The sequence below is a fragment of the Trichoderma harzianum genome, assembly GCF_003025095.1.
Source record: "Trichoderma harzianum CBS 226.95 unplaced genomic scaffold M431scaffold_7, whole genome shotgun sequence".
In the NCBI taxonomy this organism is placed as follows: domain Eukaryota; kingdom Fungi; phylum Ascomycota; class Sordariomycetes; order Hypocreales; family Hypocreaceae; genus Trichoderma; species Trichoderma harzianum.
The window spans coordinates 1,556,562-1,575,196 of record NW_020209255.1 but is presented as its reverse complement, the minus strand read 5'-3'; the positions used below and the strand labels follow the sequence as shown (position 1 = coordinate 1,575,196).

The 18,635-nt window shown below is 50.3% G+C and overlaps 8 protein-coding genes across 8 annotated transcripts; 3 read left to right on the top strand and 5 right to left on the bottom strand.

The window, feature by feature from the left end:
* Positions 1–326: 326 nt before the first annotated feature.
* On the bottom strand, positions 327–1,764 carry M431DRAFT_496050 (hypothetical protein; the record flags this gene model as incomplete). Its single annotated transcript, XM_024917448.1, has 2 exons — positions 327–836; positions 904–1,764. 2 exons carry the CDS (start codon positions 1,762–1,764, stop codon positions 327–329), a joined length of 1,371 nt encoding a protein of 456 aa, XP_024773775.1.
* A 434-nt stretch (positions 1,765–2,198) lies between these two features.
* On the bottom strand, positions 2,199–4,134 carry M431DRAFT_117810 (hypothetical protein). Its single transcript, XM_024912015.1, has 5 exons — positions 3,778–4,134; positions 3,641–3,672; positions 3,434–3,560; positions 2,843–3,347; positions 2,199–2,786 (listed from the first exon to the last, which is right to left on the bottom strand). Exons 1-5 carry the CDS (start codon positions 3,961–3,963, stop codon positions 2,281–2,283), a joined length of 1,356 nt encoding a protein of 451 aa, XP_024773774.1. The 5' UTR covers positions 3,964–4,134; the 3' UTR covers positions 2,199–2,280.
* Positions 4,135–4,727: 593 nt separating this feature from the next.
* M431DRAFT_509101 (hypothetical protein) lies at positions 4,728–5,457 on the bottom strand. The gene has a single exon (XM_024919232.1). The coding sequence runs from the start codon at positions 5,195–5,197 to the stop codon at positions 4,895–4,897; it is 303 nt and encodes a 100-aa protein (XP_024773773.1). The 5' UTR covers positions 5,198–5,457; the 3' UTR covers positions 4,728–4,894.
* Positions 5,458–5,917: 460 nt separating this feature from the next.
* Positions 5,918–6,796, top strand: M431DRAFT_88073 (hypothetical protein; the record flags this gene model as incomplete). The annotated part of the gene is made up of 2 exons (XM_024923863.1): positions 5,918–6,305; positions 6,390–6,796. 2 exons carry the CDS (start codon positions 5,918–5,920, stop codon positions 6,794–6,796), a joined length of 795 nt encoding a protein of 264 aa, XP_024773772.1.
* Positions 6,797–6,918: 122 nt separating this feature from the next.
* M431DRAFT_86697 (hypothetical protein) lies at positions 6,919–8,258 on the bottom strand (the record flags this gene model as incomplete). Its single annotated transcript, XM_024923709.1, has 2 exons — positions 6,919–7,827; positions 7,932–8,258. 2 exons carry the CDS (start codon positions 8,256–8,258, stop codon positions 6,919–6,921), a joined length of 1,236 nt encoding a protein of 411 aa, XP_024773771.1.
* Positions 8,259–8,779: 521 nt separating this feature from the next.
* Positions 8,780–9,813, bottom strand: M431DRAFT_88110 (hypothetical protein; the record flags this gene model as incomplete). The annotated part of the gene is made up of 4 exons (XM_024923873.1): positions 8,780–9,046; positions 9,133–9,378; positions 9,485–9,611; positions 9,698–9,813. 4 exons carry the CDS (start codon positions 9,811–9,813, stop codon positions 8,780–8,782), a joined length of 756 nt encoding a protein of 251 aa, XP_024773770.1.
* A 1,152-nt stretch (positions 9,814–10,965) lies between these two features.
* On the top strand, positions 10,966–12,036 carry M431DRAFT_482917 (hypothetical protein; the record flags this gene model as incomplete). The annotated part of the gene is made up of 1 exon (XM_024916080.1): positions 10,966–12,036. One exon carries the CDS (start codon positions 10,966–10,968, stop codon positions 12,034–12,036), a length of 1,071 nt encoding a protein of 356 aa, XP_024773769.1.
* Positions 12,037–14,065: 2,029 nt separating this feature from the next.
* Positions 14,066–18,460, top strand: M431DRAFT_496043 (hypothetical protein; the record flags this gene model as incomplete). The annotated part of the gene is made up of 3 exons (XM_024917447.1): positions 14,066–14,452; positions 14,511–17,911; positions 17,983–18,460. 3 exons carry the CDS (start codon positions 14,066–14,068, stop codon positions 18,458–18,460), a joined length of 4,266 nt encoding a protein of 1,421 aa, XP_024773768.1.
* Between the last annotated feature and the right edge of the window lie 175 nt (positions 18,461–18,635).

Here is an 18,635-nt window from a genome sequence, read left to right as displayed (position 1 = left end):
AAGAGCGCGGTGTTGGTAGACGGGGGAAAAGACGAATTGGATCAATGTCAAGATGGTGCTAACGAGTGAAGCAATCCTATTCTAGAGTTTAGAGGCAACTGGTAATATAATGTATAGTTAGTTTGGAATAATAGAATCGATCTAGTAGATTTTACTCTTCTCTCCTTGCTTATTGATGCCCAATGTTCTGCCTTTCGATAATAATTATGCCGAGCAGCGACTCTTTGATAAACTGCTGTGTTGTTACAATGTTGTAAGATGATGGTATTACAGTCTGCTAAATTACCCATGGAAACACCCAAGAACCCGTGATAAACTCCATTCGTTCAAGCACTTACAGGAATCGCAATCTGCTTGCCAAATTTATCCACCCCGAAATGACTAAACGCCTCCTCGTCATTCTCATCCAACAAGAACTTCCGATCTTCATCCTCTGGAGAAAGTTTTGCATATAGGCCCTCGCCAGCCTTGGGCCACATGGGCGGAAGAGAATCTCCATAATCCATCAACGGTGATTCTTCTTCCAAGGGGATTGGTGCTATCTTGATAGTCTTTTTAGAAGTCTTGTGTTTGTGCTTCACCCTGGATTCCAGCACCGTGTGTCCGTGTCGTAGCTTCGTTGTAGACCGAGAGCTCTGATGTGAATGCTTTGCTCTGCCCGAAATGGAGCTCATAGCTTTGGCATTCCAACTTGGAGAGTCGAATATGGGCAGATCGGGGTGTTTCTTTGCGACAGAAACCATGATGTCAACTAACAACTGTGGCTTGAGCTGATCGCAAAATGAGAGAATATTTAATACATCAGTTTTTGTCTTTCCATAAAAGTACTCTGTTAACTGTAGATATAGAGTTAGCTCACTCTCATTTATTTCTCTTGGCAATAATGCTTGTGCATAAACTTACTGCCGCGTCTGATGCATGGCCTGGCCAAAAACCAACGAGTTCTTCTTTGGCTGGAACAACATCATTTGGGAGAGCCGCCAAGTTCTTTGCTCGCCGTCTCTCTATTTCATTCTGCTGTTGAGAAAATCCCGTGCGACGATCTATCACATCGCTTTCACTCATGCTTAAGCATGAAGGGCACATGAATCTTGAAGCCCACTGTGTACCCCCCTCTTCTATTGTTAATGACACACATCCTTGGTGCCATAGCCTTGAACAACTGTTGCAAAGAATGAACGGATTATCTGAGCCCGATGAATTTCCATCGCATTCAGAGCACCTTATATCAGTGCCTAATGGCATAAAACTCAGTATTTGTGTTGCTGATGGCGTTGACACTGGTGTTGGAGGAGGGAGGGGAAGCGACATTGTGTTTTGAGTGAAATCATCGGCTTCTTCATCCTGCTCTCGCTTCCTCTTCATTCCAACAAGCTGAGATGTCGCAATAATATTCGCCGCACTATCTAACGGCTGATGAGTTGGCGATATAGGCATTGTCATCGTGTCGTGTATGCTTGAACCATCATGTCCATTTGAAACACCTTTGCTTTCATCGCCGGTTTGTGGAACCGCCTCTGGCTCATTCGATAAACTTGAACGTGATGGTTCTTCATTATTTTTAATAAGATCAAGGATCCATGACGCAGATGAAAACTGTGGTGTATACGAAGGCCGTGGTGTTGAGCTTGGAGGACATTCATTCTCCGTATCGGCATTGACAATGGGTTCGGGATCTACAACAGCGGCCGCTGGTAAGTCCCGCATTGTGACATCCTCATCGTTTGGCCCAATTGGTAAATTAATCGGCAATGGCGTCTCCATTTTGCGTTCCATTTTAGGGATTGCCCGTGTGATGCGACAGGCTTATTGCGTGTGAAGCGGGAATCGCTGTTCTCATGACATTGCACTTATAAGATGACGTGAGAAACTGAGTACCCGCACGCATAACGACCCATGAAAATTGGAAGAATGAGAAAGAAGAAAGAAAAAGAAAAGAACTCCCCCGATGAAGTTAAAACATGATTGCGATGATGTATTATTATCTTACGATGTCAAGGGGGATCATTTTCGGAAAGCGCGAGAGGCTGGAAAAGACAGAAGGAGAAGTCATGTGATGGGTCACATGATGCGCATCACCAAAAGAAGTCGGGCTTGTACACAGTGTCTCACTCATATCGTCCGTGCTCATAACTGTTTGCTCGTTAACATTAAACAAACAAACAATCGAAGTGACATAAGATCCTGTATAGAAATGAGTCTTATTCATTACTCATAATCTAGGAGGTGTCTAATGCAATCCTATATGATTCTCATTGTTCTCATAAAATCTCATGCATCTCATCGCACCACTCCCTGATCCTTGAGTGCAGCAATATCCGCCTCACTCAGTCCAAGATGCTCGCTGAGAATCTCATCTGTATGCTGGCCCAGCACCGGAGGAGGAGTCCTGACAATAGGCTGGGTTTCTGACCATTTGACGGGCGTGTTGACCATTTTGATTGGTCCGCAGTATTCATGATCAATCTCAATGACCATGTCACGGGCCTTGGTGTGACTGTGGTTGAGCGTTCCCTGAACGTCATTGATGGCGGCATAAGGCATTCCTGAGCCCTCAAATACTTCGAGCCACTCCTGTGTTGTTTTCTGTTGGGTGATGGCTTCGATTTCGGCCTCTAGTTCGTTTCGATGCGCAACTCTATCGGCATTTGTTTTGAACTTGGCGTCGTCCTTCCAGTGCGGCTTGCCAATGCCGTCACAAAGGACACCAAATAGTCGGTCGTTGCCACCGCCAATGAGAATATCTCCGTCCTTTGTCTTGAACGCTCTGTATGGGACGATAGAAGCTGCAATGCTTTTAGCACATTGGAATCCAACATCTGCCAATGTGCACTTGACTTACGATGAGCAGTGCCCCATCTACCGCTGTCCTTTTTGCCGCTTATCAGACTGCTGCTTGCAATGTTGGCCAAGGTGGCCGTTTGACAATCACTCAGCGCCACGTCAATATGTTGGCCCTTGCCAGTCCTAGCCCTTGACAAGAGTGCGGCCATGATGCTGTTGCTAGTGTAGAGCCCCGTGGTTAGATCAGTAACAGCCACGCCCACCTTGACTGGCGGGCCATCTCGCGAGCCTGTGATGTGCATGAGGCCAAACTCAGCCTCGACCATGACGTCGTAACCAGCACGGTTAGAATAAGGGCCTGTCTGGCCATAGCCTGTAATGGAGGCGTAGATGAGTCCAGGGTTAATCTTTCGTAGACTCTCATAGTCCATTGAGTACTTCTTCAGCGTGCCTGGGAGGTAGTTTTCAACCAGGATATCACATTTTGCTGCTAGCTTATGCAGGATGTCAACTCCACCCTGGTGCTGGAATGATAGTCCCAGAGATTTCTTATTGCGATTTGCCTAAAAAAAGAGATGAAGAGTTTACAAGGTTAGCTTCCATTGGTCACGGCAGTTGTCAGTCCAAAATCGTCAAAGTTGGCTCATACCCCTAGAAAGTAAGCAGATTCACCGGGGCCTTCTCTCCCAGATTCCGGCTTGTACTTTGCATATGGAGGACCCCATGCTCGGGTGTCGTCTCCCCGCGTTGGATGCTCGATTTTGATGACTTCAGCGCTGGAAATTTGACAAATTAACATCAATGCATGCCAATCGCTTAGCCGCACGAGGCAGACTGTGACGTTGGACAAGCTTACCCAAGATCTCCGAGAATTTGAGTGCAGTACGGCTGAGGCAGGTTAGCCAGGGATTACCTAGGCATTGGTGGGTGCATCTATTTATATGCACACAGGTAGATGCATGCAGTGCACACACGAGTGAGACGCCAACTTACACCAGCCAGCACTCGGGTCATGTCTAGCACGCGATAACCTTCGAGAGGCAAAGGAGCACCGCTGACGGCAGCCGCAGAGTAACGGCGGATGCCATGTGCTGCTGCATTAAGCCATTGGGCTGGAGAAGGGCCGGAGCGAGAGAGTCTGGCGAGGCCTGAAACAGCCTTGCCCCAGATCTGGGACATTGTGATGGTTATAGTGGGTGCGTCTTGGGGAGGGCTCGTATCATCAGAGAGAATGAAGAGAGGAGAGAAGAAACAGGTCAACTACCGATCAGGCGTTGTCGATTGCATTTACCGGCCGGTATCGCCTGGGATGGATCGCGAACACCTGGCTGTGAGTGGCTAATGGTGGAGTTGTTCGCCTGGCAATTGCCCGTTTACTGCTGTTTTGAGCAAACCCCCCATGGGGTCGGCTGGATTCGGCTCATATTAGTGGGCGAATGCAGTTTAGTGGGATTTTGCTGGCTCAAGACAACTGAGAGCTATGAAAGCCATTGAGTTTCACGTTAGTCATCCGAGATAGTAAATGGGATCCATGGATGACAGACCCGAAATATCACTGCAGAACAAATTAATGCATCAGTGGACTAGCGCAGCTGGTAACTGTGGTAATGATCATTTGCCGGTGCTAGTGTCGATACGAAGCGCCGGACAAACTATCGACAAAACCCTGTTTCTTTCCATGCCAAAGTTGACGGCTGACCTAAGAGCTACAGTAGCTGCCGTCTTGGTATAACGGCGTGAAGATCAATAAGACGGGATAATTGACAGCATCTATCTGCTGAAGATTACATGTATACATCCACACTTTATAGCGGTTTGCTTGTAGCTGCTTGTGGGCTAGTAAATACTCTTGTTGATAACGTAATTGCTAAGAGAGGAAATATTGACCTTGATGGAGCCCGTTCTGGTGATACGAGGTACTTCGTACAAAGTATTGCCGCCGGACGAAGTAAACAAAGCCTGAGCTATTGATTTCCGGCCTCAATGCCCTCTTGGCATCTTCTTTCTTTAAACTTCAAGTTCCATTGTCGACGGTATCTCGACCCCAAATTAACAACTTCTGTCAGCCAACGCAACGATATGCGAGCCTTTTAGCCCGGGGTATTCCAAATCAAGCCTCTCTGCGAGCACGGCCACACAGTGTGTTGCATCCGCCGTTGCTGATGTGACGCTTGGCCCTGTCCCAGAGGCTAAGCTCGACGCTTCTGGTGACACGGACGCCTCGCAGGCTGCCGGCTATTCGCTCTTCTAGTCGAGGCGATTCCCAAACAGGCTTCTCGCAACCACCATCCCCGGCCGCAGTGCTTACTGATATCGTCGTAGTTCTCTCAGTTCTCAGCAGCAGCAGCAGCAGCAGCAGCAGCAGCACAGAGCAGCCCACAGCATACAGAGAAAGAAGCCAACAGGGATCCATCCTGCTGCTCAGCAACTCAGGGCGGTCCCCACTTGGCTGTGGGATGATCAAGATGCGCAAAAGCCCGTCAAACGTCGCATCCGCCCCCTTCTGGCCCGGACCTGCAACTGTCCCCGTAGTGGCCTGGCCTGGCGTCTTTTTTCCCTTTGCCCTCCCCCCTGGCCTGGCAGTCCCGTTTCTATTAATACTGTCGCGCGCTGTTGCTATGCCAATATCACCCAGTGCACAAAGCGGTTTAGTCTCACCGTCAGTGACGCAAATGCTCGCAGATGCTTGCCCGTTCTGTTACTTCAAAACTGGAGGTGTTCCCGCCAGCCTCGCCCGCGAGCGAGACGCAACTCTTTGACATAATAAAACCGTTTCTTTTCGAGGGCTGTGCAAGCAGGCGCCCACCCAAGGCAAGGCCCCCAAAGGCGATCCGTCGATCGAAGAGCCGCCGGCAGGCTGGGAATGACATGCGTTACACCATGACCATGGCGTTACGGGGTCTGTAAATTTGAATGTGGCTCGTTTGCGAAATGCGCTACAGTAACTGGTACCACCACGATACGAATTGCGACCCGTTTTTTGATAAACTCTCTGTTGGTGCGAGCGTAACTCATATATACGGCGCTCCGGAACTTTGTGGAAATTTTGCCTCTCCCCGTGCTCTCTTTTCATCCAATTCAGGTACGCAGCGTCTAAAACTTGATCGTTCGGGTCTTACAGATGGCCGTCGCCATGGACAAGCCTACGACACTATCGCGGCGCGAGCTGCCAAAGACAACCATGATATACATCATCGTCGGCGTTGTCGTCGGCCTAACTTGCACTGTTGGGGTCATTGTGTTTCTGGTGATTAGACATCGCAAAGGTCAAAAGTACAGCCAACTGAGGAACAGGAGCACAACTGCCACCACGAACAACAACCGAGAGTCTTACAGGAAAAGCATCATGTCGACTGTTTCCGAGGTGGACGACGCCCAGAGGCAGGCCATGATTCGGAAATCGCTGGCGACGCGAAGCTCTATGATGACGTTGAACACTATGATGACGTTGAATATGGACTCAAGCTCGGTGTATACCGCGCCTCATCCGCTGGATCGCACCGCCTCTCATTTCTTATACCGTCCAGTCTCTCATCCGTTGGAGGAAGCCATCACAGAAGCCGCCACAGAAACACCTACAGAAACCTCTGCAGCAGCTGTTGCAGAGACCACACCGGAAACTCAGGAACCCCATCCTCCTCCGTCGCGAGATGAGGAATCGCGAGATGAGGAATCACTGATCGGCCTCAAGGCTGACTGGAAGGAGTGGGAAGCGAGGCTACACGAGAACCAATCCCTTTCGCTCGACCTTCATCCAGCTATAGCACCCGAGCGAAAGGATTCTACCGGCTCCAATGGCTCCAACGGAGAATATCGTCTGGCCAATGGTCCGCCCACTCGAGCCCACCTCAGCCTTATCACGTCTGAGCTCGACCGGCGCTCAGAACCACCCATGAGTCGGCCAAATTCAGTTGTTTCTGTCAAATCTAATAGATCGCTGCCTATGAAGTACGATGTTAGACGAGACACACGCTCTCCTCATCAACTACAACATTCGTGGACGGCCTCTTAAAACGATCGCCATCGAGTCAAAGGACATGAACAGATATTTTCTCTTGGTTTTACACATATCTCCAAGCCAATGAGATTCTACGGAAAAAAAGAAAGCTTTTCTCGCACTGCCCTGCAGAGCACTCAGGCACCAATCTCGTTGGTAACCTCGACAAATGCTTGCCACTGTCTCCAGGCCTCACCACTTGTGATGGCCCACTTGGCTCTTCGTACACCTTCCTTCCAACGTTGGCCGCCAGGGCCTCGTTCTTTAATGACATTCCCATCATCGCCATGGCCCATGTCGCTGGTATCCGCCTCACAGATGCCAGATGCCACAAGAAGGGCCGCAGTATTGATTAACACGAATTCGACCACCGGATCATCCAGGGGAAGTTGGTTTTGCAAGATGCGAGCTAGAATCTCGGCATTCTCCTCTGGCTCCTTTCCAGAAGACACGTCTTTTAGGGCGTGGGGGGTGATGCCAAAGTCGTTGGGGTGGACTTTGAAATGTTCGACTTCGGACTCGCCTCCAGGGGATTTCTCTTTCAACATCCAGCATAGCGAGTTGCCTGCACAGCTAATTTCATCCAACTCCTCCTCTCCGCAGACAATCAGTGCCTTTTTGCACCCGGCAACCCTCAGGGCTTCAGCAAAGGCCGGACCAAGATCCCGTCTTCCAACACCGATGACCCGAGCCTCCAGTACATCTTCGACTGGATTAGCCAATGGACCTAGGTTGTTGAAAATTGTCCTCCAGGGGAGCTGCTTTCGGATAGGCGCCACATAGCGCATGCCGGTGTGGAAAACTGGCGCAAAGAGGAAGCTGTAGTTTGTGTTGGAGTAGACCTTGACCAGGGTGTCGGGCTTGACGGCGCTGATAATGGGCGGCCGAGGCTTCATGCAGTTGACCATGTCAGCACTGCCCGATTTTGACGTGCTGGCCTTGTTACCGTGCTTGGAAACCAGAAGCAGCGACGAGGCAAGAATGGATGAAGTTGTGCTGACATTGAAGGTGTCGTGTGAATCACCTCCAGTGCCGACAATATCGCACTGCGTTTTGAAAATAGTTAGAACATAATTTTTCTTTTTCAAAGTATATAGGACTCAATGTCCCCCAACTAATAATATTTAATCGGAATTGTAAATAATCTTACCAAGCCGCCTTGATACGTGCCCTCTTTTCTTCCCCGCGCCTGGATGACACTCTGTAGGTCCTTGACCGGGATCGGTGCCGCAGCTTTTCGCATGACATAGGCGCAGCGCTCCAAGACATCGGCCTTGAAGTCGAGCTTGGTGAAGTGGAGCGCCATGAGGAGAGACGCGGTCTGAGCCTCGGTCACCTGGTTTGTGAAGAAATGGGAGATTGCCTCTGCGATCTCATCGGGAGTGACTTCATTGTCAGTCGGCCAGAGCTTGGTCAACAAGGGCTTGAGGTTGACTGGTGGAAGGCCTTCTTGGCCTGTGCCTGCGCTTGAGGCCATTGCGAAGGATTTTGATTGGCGGGGGGGTGAAGATTGATAAAAGATGAAAATGAGATGAGTCTAAGCGCAGGCACTGATGCAGTGAAATGAAATGAAAGGAATGAAGAGTGATGCAGAGACAAGTCTTATGTCCGTTGACACATGGGATAAATGTTGAACCACCCACACTATTCCGCATCTGCGTCACAGCAAGAGACTCAATGGAGAAGGACGTTGCCATTTTGCTATGACTCAGCACCAGAACTGCGGATTGGCTCTTCCCATGGGTCAAGTGTGGCTGGCCATTGGCCGATTTCGGTACCCACACAAGATCGCTTCTACACACTTGACGTAGGTAGTTGGTACCTAGGTAGGCAGTTCTATCCATTGGGATCCGAGACATTACTTCGATACGCCTAAGTTCACGTGTAAAATAGCCGAGACATGCACGACTGAATTGTTGTCGACGGCTTAAACATGAGGAAGCAATCGCTATTTCTATTTCATGCAGCTATTTGGTCTATATCCAACTCTCTCCCCACTTACAACTTGCCTCCCTTGGTGTCGACGGACCTCCGCAGCAGCGAAATGACCTCGGCCGGGTCCTTGGCTCCAAAGACGGCGCTGCCTGCAACAATGACATTGGCTCCCGCGTCGGCGGCCTGGTCAATGGTGCTGGGGCCGAGTCCTCCGTCAACCTCAATGTTCAGCTCGGGGTATCGCTTTCGCAGCTCCTGCACCTTGGGCAGCTCCGAGGCCATGAATTTCTGTCCTCCAAAGCCGGGGTAGACTGTCATGACTAGAACCATCTTCATTGCCATACAAATTAGCTTTCAGTTGCCACATTTCAGCCTGTAGCAGGCCGTATAGAAGAGCTGTGCGCAATAGAGCTTACATCAGGTCTTTCCTTGGGATCCGAGGTCTCGAGAATGTCCCAAAGCACGTCGACGGATGTGTCAGGCTTAATGGCAATGCCTGCAAGCAGTCCCTGGTCGTGGATATATCGGATCAGCTCCTTGGGGTTGGTCTTCTTATCGGTCGTTTGTTCAGGAGACTCTGCGGCAGAGGAAAAGGCAGCCTCGTAATGGAAGCAGTAGAGGTCACAGCCGGCGTTCTTGAATTCCTTGACCCATTTCTTAGGCTATTGGTTTGACGTAAAGTGTCAGCTTGAAAGCCAATGAAATTCCCATTCTTTCCAGGGAGAGTAGTTTGTGTATACGTCAATGCGGAAACGGGATCTGATGTACCTCTGCAATCATCATGTGGCAGTCGAATGTCCCTCGACCGGCGGGTTGCGCCGGCTTCTCGACGTGCGGTCGGACCTTTGCCACAACGGGAGCTCCGAATGTGATGTTTGGTACGAAATGGCCGTCCCTGTATACTTGTTGTCAGCCTAGAACTTGGCGAAGCACAGATAATGGTGCTGTGATTCGACATCGGGTATCTGCATCACAACTAACATGATATCAACGTGCAGCCAATCGGCACCCTGCTCAATGGTGCGGGCGCACTCTGCACCGAGCTGTGCAAAGTCAGCCGACAGGATTGACGGCGCAATGAGCGTTTTAGGAGCCATGTTTGTCTTTATGCTAAGGCAATATGGAAGAACAATGTTGAAGAAGCTCTCGTGATATCAAGGCCCCGCGATAGCTCTCCTGCGGGCTCATCCAATTGCCCCAAATACGGGCTGCTTTATGCGGTCATTGGGGGGTCGGCCATTCCCCCACGTCTGGAATAATATTTTCCCGTTTATATGGCAAGGCAGAGTCGCTCCGTATGAACTACAAAATCTTTTGACTTTACACGGTATTACATAATAATTGCGCTGAGTCACCCTCCAGAAGGTTCCCTGGCTACCTGATCAACCAGGCGGAAAGTTTGCTCCAGCCTGACCTACAATACAACGCCTTCGTCACCTAGCCGCTCATTCAAATCTTTCTCCTCCCAAACAACCTCTTTTTCTCGCACTCTCTCGCCGCCAGAAGCTGGACCACGCTCCCTCACCACGCTCACTGCCCTTCAAAGCCTATTGATAGGAGCAAATTCAGCCGCTTCTTCTGCCGACTAATCGATGCTCTGAGTTTTTTCGGTCGATACAACCTCAGACGCCTTCACTGGTTCCGAAAGGTCGGCCGGCAGAGTCCATTTGTTTACGCATCCAAGTTTCACGTCCTTTTTTTTTTTTTTTTCGCTCCATCACCCGACGGCACGAGCGCTACAGGGTGTTTTTGGGCCGAAGAAAAGGTCCCCTTTCCATAGTTAAAAAAGAAAAGAAGAAAAAACCGTCGCGCTTTTTGTTGCTTCCTTGCCATCAGCAGGTCCTCAGGAAAGGGACGGTGTTCGCCGCGTCTAGCGCCTCGAACGAAGAAAAAAAATAATAAAAATAAGAAGAAAAAATCCCCAAATAAGGACGAAGAGAAGAATATATTCTCTCTAGCCACCGGCGACAAAAGCTTCTGCTGTCAAGTCGGAGGCTACCGTCAATTTCTCTCTCACTCTCAAGCCAACGAGGCTCGCGACCGTCAAACTGCATTCACCGCTCTTTGTCCAAGTCCTCAACGATCAACTCTGGATTAGAGGATCCTTTTTCAAAACAAACTCCCCCGTAAGAATCACAGTAGAGAAGAAGAGGCAGCAGCTGCGGCGTCGAAGAAAGGAAGCGAAGAGAGCACGAAAAGTCTTTGACGAGATCACCAACATCTACCAGCCGAGGGCCTACAAGTCCAAAATGTTTCCTCCGCCGCTGCCGAGCGCAAATGCCAATGGAGCTGGTGCTGCAAATGGCGCCGGGTTCCAAGAAGACCTGAACAATGTGCTTTGCTGCCCCGACTGCAAAGAATACCCCCCGAACCTGATCGAGGAGTTTTCCAGCGGAGACATGGTCTGCCAAAGCTGCGGTGTCGTCGTTGGCACTCGCATCATCGATACTCGGTCTGAGTGGCGTACGTTTGCCAATGACGACCAAGGAGGTGATGATCCAAGCCGTGTCGGTGGACCTCAGGATGAATTCGTCGAGGGTCAGCATTTGGCCACGACTGTCGCCTTTTCCGAATCCAAGGCTCACAAGGCCCTGTCCCGTACCCAAAACAACGCCAACGCAGACAAGGCTCAGAAGGGTCTGATGCAGGCATACAAGGAGATTGTTGCGCTTTGCGAGACTATCAATATGGGAGCAAATGTCTCCAATGCGGCTAAGCACATCTTCAAGCTTGTTGACAAGCACAAGTTCATGAAGGGCAAACCCCAGGAGGCTGTCATTGCTGGGTGCATCTTCATCGCATGTCGACAAAACAACGTGCCTCGAACGTTTAGGGAAATCTTCAACCTTACTAGCGTTAGTAAGAAGGAGGTTGGCAGAGTCTTTAAGCAATTACAGAACTTCCTGCAAAAGATCCAAGACACCGAAGGCGAGGGCGCTACTGGATTGAACACCGTCACCAACTACGAAAACACGTCTGTTGGCGCTGAGGATCTCTGCGGTCGTTATGTGTCTCAGCTTGGTTTCAAGAACCAGCAAAAGATATCCAAAATCTCTCGAGATCTCGCAGAGCAGGCTACCGACATCTCTGCTCTGGCCGGCCGATCACCGCTGTCCGTTGCTGCTGCTTGCATCTACATGGCCTGCCACCTTATGGGAGAGCCACGGCCCTCTGCTCCTATCGCTAAGCAAACTGGCGTGAGCGATGGAACGGTCAAGACGGCTTACAAGTTCCTCTTCGCCTACCGCGATACTTTGATAAAGAAAGAATGGCTCGAGGAGGGTGGCAAGATGGAAAACATTCCGCAAGTCCAAGTGTGAGCGGAGTCTTCGCGTCTTGGGGCAAACGATATCATATATGCTTGGGGGCACACCGCCGATCTGTTTTGTTTTGTTGCTTTCTTACGGCCGTTGTACAATGGAAATTTTTATACTGTTGCTGGGGCAAGAAAACCCGCCTCCGGGCAGAGCTAGCTGAACTGGCTATCTGCTTTTGCGCTGTCTGATGCTTTTACTTAGAGATTTGAGAACGGCAAACGAATTATCTCTCTTACTAGATGGTAGTAAGGGAAACAATAGTGGGTTTTGAATTTCGGAATGGGCAGATTCTTTCGTCTTGATCGATCCGGCAGTGGGTTTCTTTTAGTTATAGCAACAGATATTCTAGGTTGTATAGATCATAATAGTATCCACAATGTTTGGAACAAATATGCGGATGAAGGTTTATATATCTAGTGATTTCTCTCCCGGTCGGCTGTTTGCGTGCATCGTAGCCCAGGCGGAAGAGAACCTTGATGAACGCCGAAAGCGGCATGCAGGCCAATTCTTCGCCATTCCGTTTTGATACTGTCTAACGGGTGACGTCACGGCCGTGATTTTTCTGGAAACGGCGGCCTACCTGTTCTAATTTGATGTCTTTTGTTGGTACACGTAATGGGCAATGGATAAGTAATTATAATGGTGGAACATATTATGGCATGCTCAGACAAAATCTGGATCACACGGTGAAGCTGAGACAGTGTTGGGTAATACTTGCCACGACGACGGAGTGAGGCTGCACAGTAATTGTACGTTGGATCGCCAGGTACTTGGAAGTGTGCAGATCAATTACCCCGTACGGAGTATACTGGATAAAATACTCCGTAACGCTCGTTATTTCATCGCCATGTGTTTATTCCCGGATCTCCTCTGGTATGTTGCGTGGCGGTTGTTTCTGACACATAAGACTTGTGGGGAACGAGACATGGTTTGACGTTGGGCTATGGAGACACGGACAACTTCTGATTATGGCTAATGGAGAAGGTTACGCGTCAGCGAACCCGAGGGCCGATACGAAATAAGAGGCGGCACGGAGTTTCCCATGGTGCAAACCTTACAGATAACTCTCGTCGAGGCTATTCGTGTCCAAATCGATGATGTATAGTTTGGGTCATAATACATAGATACAACACTCACACCTATGCTGCAGGACTAACATCGAATCAACCTATCGCGGGAAAACTACTGCTGTCTGGTGCCTCTAAATGGTCTCCCTCCGAGTCAATTCTTGCATAGCCCCCAGAAATCTCAACTTGCATGACGCCGTCACAAAAGGCCCGTCCAATAAACCCCCCAGCGCCCCACGTGGTGGAAATTCCTTCAGAAGGGCCTGTGACGCTACTGCAACCACCAGCCGGGCCTTTACAGTGGATGCTAGTACCTGTGGCTTGCTAGTCTAGCAGTGCTAGCGGCACGTCGTCCAGTAACCTGCTGGCCGTCTCTGCTTGCGTCCGGTAACTTGGTCAGCCCCCTTGTACGAGTACAGTAGCCCGACCGCTAGCCTTTTCCAAGTTGCCACCAAGACGAGCCCATCACCAAGAGATGGTGTCGTGGTGCATTCATTGTTGTCGTTCTTCGTATTGCGACGACGCTGGCCGTATCGGAAAAAATCCACCTCACTCGTTAACCGCGTCAAACGCTTGATCGCTCCTAATTTGGCCTTTTGCTTTGCCTTTAGCATTTGTGCCGTTCGTCAGTCGTTTAAGGAATTGTTTACAGCGTGCCGTTCAGGTTCACCTCGTTATAATATTACACCCAGCACACAGCACGCCCTTGCTGTTGCTGCTGTTGCTTGTGTTGAATTTTGCGTCCACTTTCTTTTTTAGCCGTCGCTCAGACCACGCCGTTGCGTGACCCGATCCGCAAGTCGCAAGCCGGGCATTTTCTCGGCATGAGAACATCAGCTGTTGCTTGTGTCGACTGAGTCGGGTTCTAGCGTCGCAAACCTTCCTCTCGCTTATCGATTTATCTGGGGTGGAAAAGGAGGTTTCCTGGGGACTGACCACGATCTCTTTAATCACATCGCGCCATCATGGCCGATGGGCTAAAACAATCCCCGTCCAACGAGGCCAGCAGCGTCGCCGAATACCCTCGAAGCTGCGCCGAGGCTGCAATTCCTCCTACCAAGACCTCCGTCGTCCAGCGCGTTCGCCATGTCGCCAATTCGGTCTATCAGAAGGCCGTCGTCGAGCCCATCTTGAAGCGAGGCCAGCTGGCCGCCTCAAAGGATGGCAGGAAGATACCCTTGCGACTCGACAATGACGAGCCCTTGATCGATACTCGGCGCGGGCAGGCGTACATTTCCAACAGCATTCGCACTTCTCGCTATACTCTGTGGAATTTTGTTCCCAAGCAGCTCTTCTTCCAGTTTACCCGTGTCGGTAACTTTTATTTCCTCTGCGTTGGAATTCCTCAAATGGTATGTTCTGCCTATCACTCTATTTCTTCTGCTTCTGTACCTAATTAGCTGGCTGCAGATTCCTGGCCTCTCGACGACCGGTTCCTACACGACGATTCTTCCTCTCCTGTTCTTCGTTTGCTTGACCATGTTTAAGGAAGGCTACGACGACTATCGAAGACACCGGCTGGACAAGGTTGAAAACGCAAACTTTGCGACGATACTCGGTAAGGAGGACAAGTACACTGGCAAGTCTAGGCCAGCGCACTTTCTGGATCGATATAACCCTTTCCATACGAAAACGACTAGCGAGCCTCTGCCTGTTCCCGACGAAGAGTTCCAAGGTGTTCGATGGGTGCCGACGAGATGGGCCGATATCAAAGTTGGAGATGTTATTCGACTTGCGCGCGACGAGCCTGTACCCGCCGATATTGCGCTTCTCTACAGCGATGGTGAAAACAACCTGGCTTACGTTGATACTATGGCACTTGATGGCGAGACGAACCTCAAGAGCAAGCAAGTGTGCCACGCGCTCGAGGGATGTGACACCATCGAGGGCATTGCCAAGTGTGCTGCCGAATTCGTTGCCGAGGACCCAAATCCGGATCTCTTCAACTTTAATGGAAAAGTCACTGTCAACGAAAAAGCGATGCCTTTGACACTTAACGAAATAGTGTATCGTGGCAGCGTACTTCGTAACACAACGTGTGCCATCGGAATCGTTCTCAACACCGGAGAGGAGTGTAAGCTACGCATGAACTCAAACAGGCACCCAAAGGCGAAGAAGCCTGCTCTGGAGAGAGTGGTGAACCGAATTGTCATCACACTCGCTTTCTACGTCGTCATCCTTTCCGTTGGGGTGTCAATGGGCTATATTCGCTGGCAAAAAAGTACCGAGCGACATTCCTGGTACTTGAACGATGCTAGTGTTCCCTTCCATGAGATTATCATCGCCTTTATCATCATGTTCAACAATGTTATTCCTCTATCGTTATATGTAAGTCTGGAAATCGTCAAGATTGGACAGTTGCTTCTTTTGAATTCGGATATCGACATGTACGACGAGGAGTCGGATACACCAGCACGATGCAACACAAACACTATCCTCGAGAACCTGGGCCAGGTCGGTTACATCTTTTCAGACAAAACGGGCACACTCACGGACAATGTCATGAAGTTCCGCAAAATCAGCGTTGCTGGTACTGTCTGGCTTCATGAGATGGATTTGGAGCCTCAGCCACAGGTGGATGGGTCTGATAGTGCTTCGTCGATTGTTAAGGAGCCTGAATTCCCAAGCCGGTCCCCTTCGGTGTATCGGAGGGACCGCCTCTCTGTTGTAATTCACGAGGATGGCCCTGAGGCTATGGACACACCAATGTCTCCAAGGCCGTCAATGGGAGGAAGGCGATCTTCATCTCAATGGCGATCAACGGGCCGACCAGACCATGTTCAGCCTGATGTCAACACCACAGACTTGCTCGAGTACATGAAATCGCGGCCCCATTCAGCTTTTACCAGGAAAACAAAGGAGTATCTGCTTGCCATGGCACTATGCCACTCATGCTTGCCAGAAAATAAGGACGGGAAAATGGACTTTCAAGCTGCCTCTCCGGATGAACTCGCTTTGGTAAGGGCCGCTCAAGAAATGGGATATTCGGTTGTTCAACGAAATTCGAAACAAATCACGGTTCAAGTGACTCAGACCGATGGGAGTGTTGAGCGCTTAAAGTATGATATCCTGGACATTGTCGAATTTAGCAGTGCCCGCAAGAGGATGTCCATTGTCGTCCGATATCCCGATGGTCGCATCTCAGTCATTTGCAAGGGCGCCGACTCAGCCATCCTGCCTCGCCTGAGGCTGTCCTCGCTTGCCATGCAAAAAGCAACCGAGGTTCGCCAGAGCGCTGATCTTGAGCACGAAAGATTCCGCCGCAGCGAGCAGCTCGAGCCCCGAAACAGCTTTGGTGGACGGCCTAGTTTCAGTGTTCGTCGTAATCCTACCATTACTAGGGAACGAAGTGTACACCGGCCGTCAATGAACCGAAGCAAGTCTTTCGAACTGAACAAGCTTACTCGTCGATCCGAGGAACGACCACGCCCATCCTTCAATGTGAATTCACGCGGAGCTTCATTTGATATTTCAAATCGCCATCTTCTCGGCCCGATGTCTCCTCACGCACCGCCGCCACTGGATCCTCGTCTCTCGTTTTTGGAAGACTCTGGGATTTTTGACGAATCTGAGGTGTTTACAAAGTGTTTCAAGCATCTAGATGATTTCGCAACTGAGGGTCTCCGAACTCTTCTGTTTGCCCAGAAATTCGTCTCGGAACAAGAATACAGGTCCTGGAAGAAGCTTTACGACGATGCCACAACCAGTCTTACCGATCGACAGGACAAAATCGAAGCCGCCGGTGAGATGATTGAACAAGCCTTTGAGCTCGTTGGTGGCAGCGCGATCGAGGACAAGCTGCAGAAGGGCGTGCCAGAAACTATCGACAGGCTGAGACGGGCCAACATCAAGATCTGGATGTTGACAGGAGACAAGCGAGAAACGGCCATCAATATTGCTCATTCCGCTCGTATTTGCCGCCCAGGCTCCGACCTGTACATCTTGGACGTCACAAAGGGATCTCTCAAGACGCAGCTCTCGGCCATGGCTGAAGATTTGCACGCCGGCTCAATCCACAGTGTCGTCGTCATAGATGGTCAAACCCTGGCTGTTGTTGAAAAATCGGAAGCCCTTTCGGTGCAGTTCTTTGCCATCATGCTCAAGGTAGATTCAGTCATTTGCTGCCGCGCATCACCTGCCCAAAAGGCTCTTTTGGTTCAAACTGTCCGGGGTAAACTTAAGAAGTACAGAGGCAAGAATCGTCGAGGTCTTACACTTGCAATTGGAGACGGTGCCAACGATCTCGCCATGATTCAGGCCAGTCACGTCGGTATTGGTATTTCAGGAAAAGAGGGACTCCAGGCCGCCCGAGTGGCAGATTACGCCATTGCGCAGTTTCGCTTCTTGCAGAGGCTGCTTCTCGTCCATGGAAGATGGAACTATATCCGTACTGCCAAGTTTATCATCTGCACGTTTTGGAAAGAAATGTTCTTTTACCTCCCGGCGGCGCAGTATCAGCGATACAATGGCTATACCGGCACTTCACTCTACCAATCGGCTAGTTTGACTGTCTTCAATACGCTGTTTACCAGCTTGTGCACGATTTGCATGGGTATTTGGGAACAGGATCTCTCCGCGGAAACACTGCTGGCTATACCTGAGCTCTACATCTACGGCCAGCGCAACATGGGGCTCAACTTTTGGAAGTACATGCGATGGATGGTGCTCGCTGCCATTGAAGGCGTGATTACCTGGAACGGCATCTGGGCTGGCTACGGATGGGTGTCACCTGCGCCCAAAGATGAAAACCTATATGCCATTGGATCCCTCGTGTTTACGGTCGGTGTCTTGTGGATCAACTGGAAGCTATTGTAAGTGTTGTCTTTTCCTCTCTACCTACATATATCACCAAAACAAGAAAACAAAGCTAACAATCGAGCAGCATCTTTGAAACCCACTACAAATCCGCCGTAGTAATGGCCTGCTTCTTCGTCACCACAGCCGGCTGGTTCGCATGGCTAGCCTTCCTCGACGGCGTCTACGGAGCCACCCCCTCCGGCGTCTACGACATCCGCCACACCTTCACCAAGCTCTGGGGCGCCGACGCCGTGTGGTGGTCCACCGTCTTCATCGTCCTCTCCTTCATGGGCATGATTGAGCTGCTCTTCAAGGCGGCCAAGCGCGCCATGCTCGTCGCCGGCCTGTGGCACTGGCCGCCCTGGCAGAAGAAGCGGCTCGGCGACAATGTCGAGGAGTGGGATCTTGAGCTGTGGCAGGAGATGGAGCAGGATCCTGTTGTGAAGAAGAAACTTGCGAAGATGGCGAGGGATCACGATGAGCTGGATCTTGACGGGGAGGAGGAGGAGGATGAAGACGACATTTTCGACCAAATCGAAATTGACATCTCCAGAAGGCAGTGAAGAGGGGGGAGTAAAGGGAGATGGAAGATTTCTTTGCAGTAATTTGGGCGTTTTTTTTTTTTTCACCGGTTTGAGCAAATTCATTGGGTTTGGGGGGAGAAAGATTTCATTTGTCCTGGTCGCTCATTCTCCATTGATTTTTTTTTACGCTCCTTTATGATACAGCATGATACCC

Excerpts from the sequence above, each read along its gene's own strand:
- M431DRAFT_117810 (XM_024912015.1), bottom strand. The coding sequence starts at position 3,963 with ATGTCCCAGATCTGGGGCAAGGCTGTTTCAGGCCTCGCCAGACTCTCT. Across the intron at positions 3,561-3,640 it reads CAAATTCTCGGAGATCTTGG|CGCTGAAGTCATCAAAATCG; the intron begins GTAAGCTTGTCC and ends TCAAATTTCCAG. Across the intron at positions 3,348-3,433 it reads AATCTGCTTACTTTCTAGGG|GCAAATCGCAATAAGAAATC; the intron begins GTATGAGCCAAC and ends CTCTTTTTTTAG.
- M431DRAFT_509101 (XM_024919232.1), bottom strand. The coding sequence starts at position 5,197 with ATGGATCCCTGTTGGCTTCTTTCTCTGTATGCTGTGGGCTGCTCTGTG.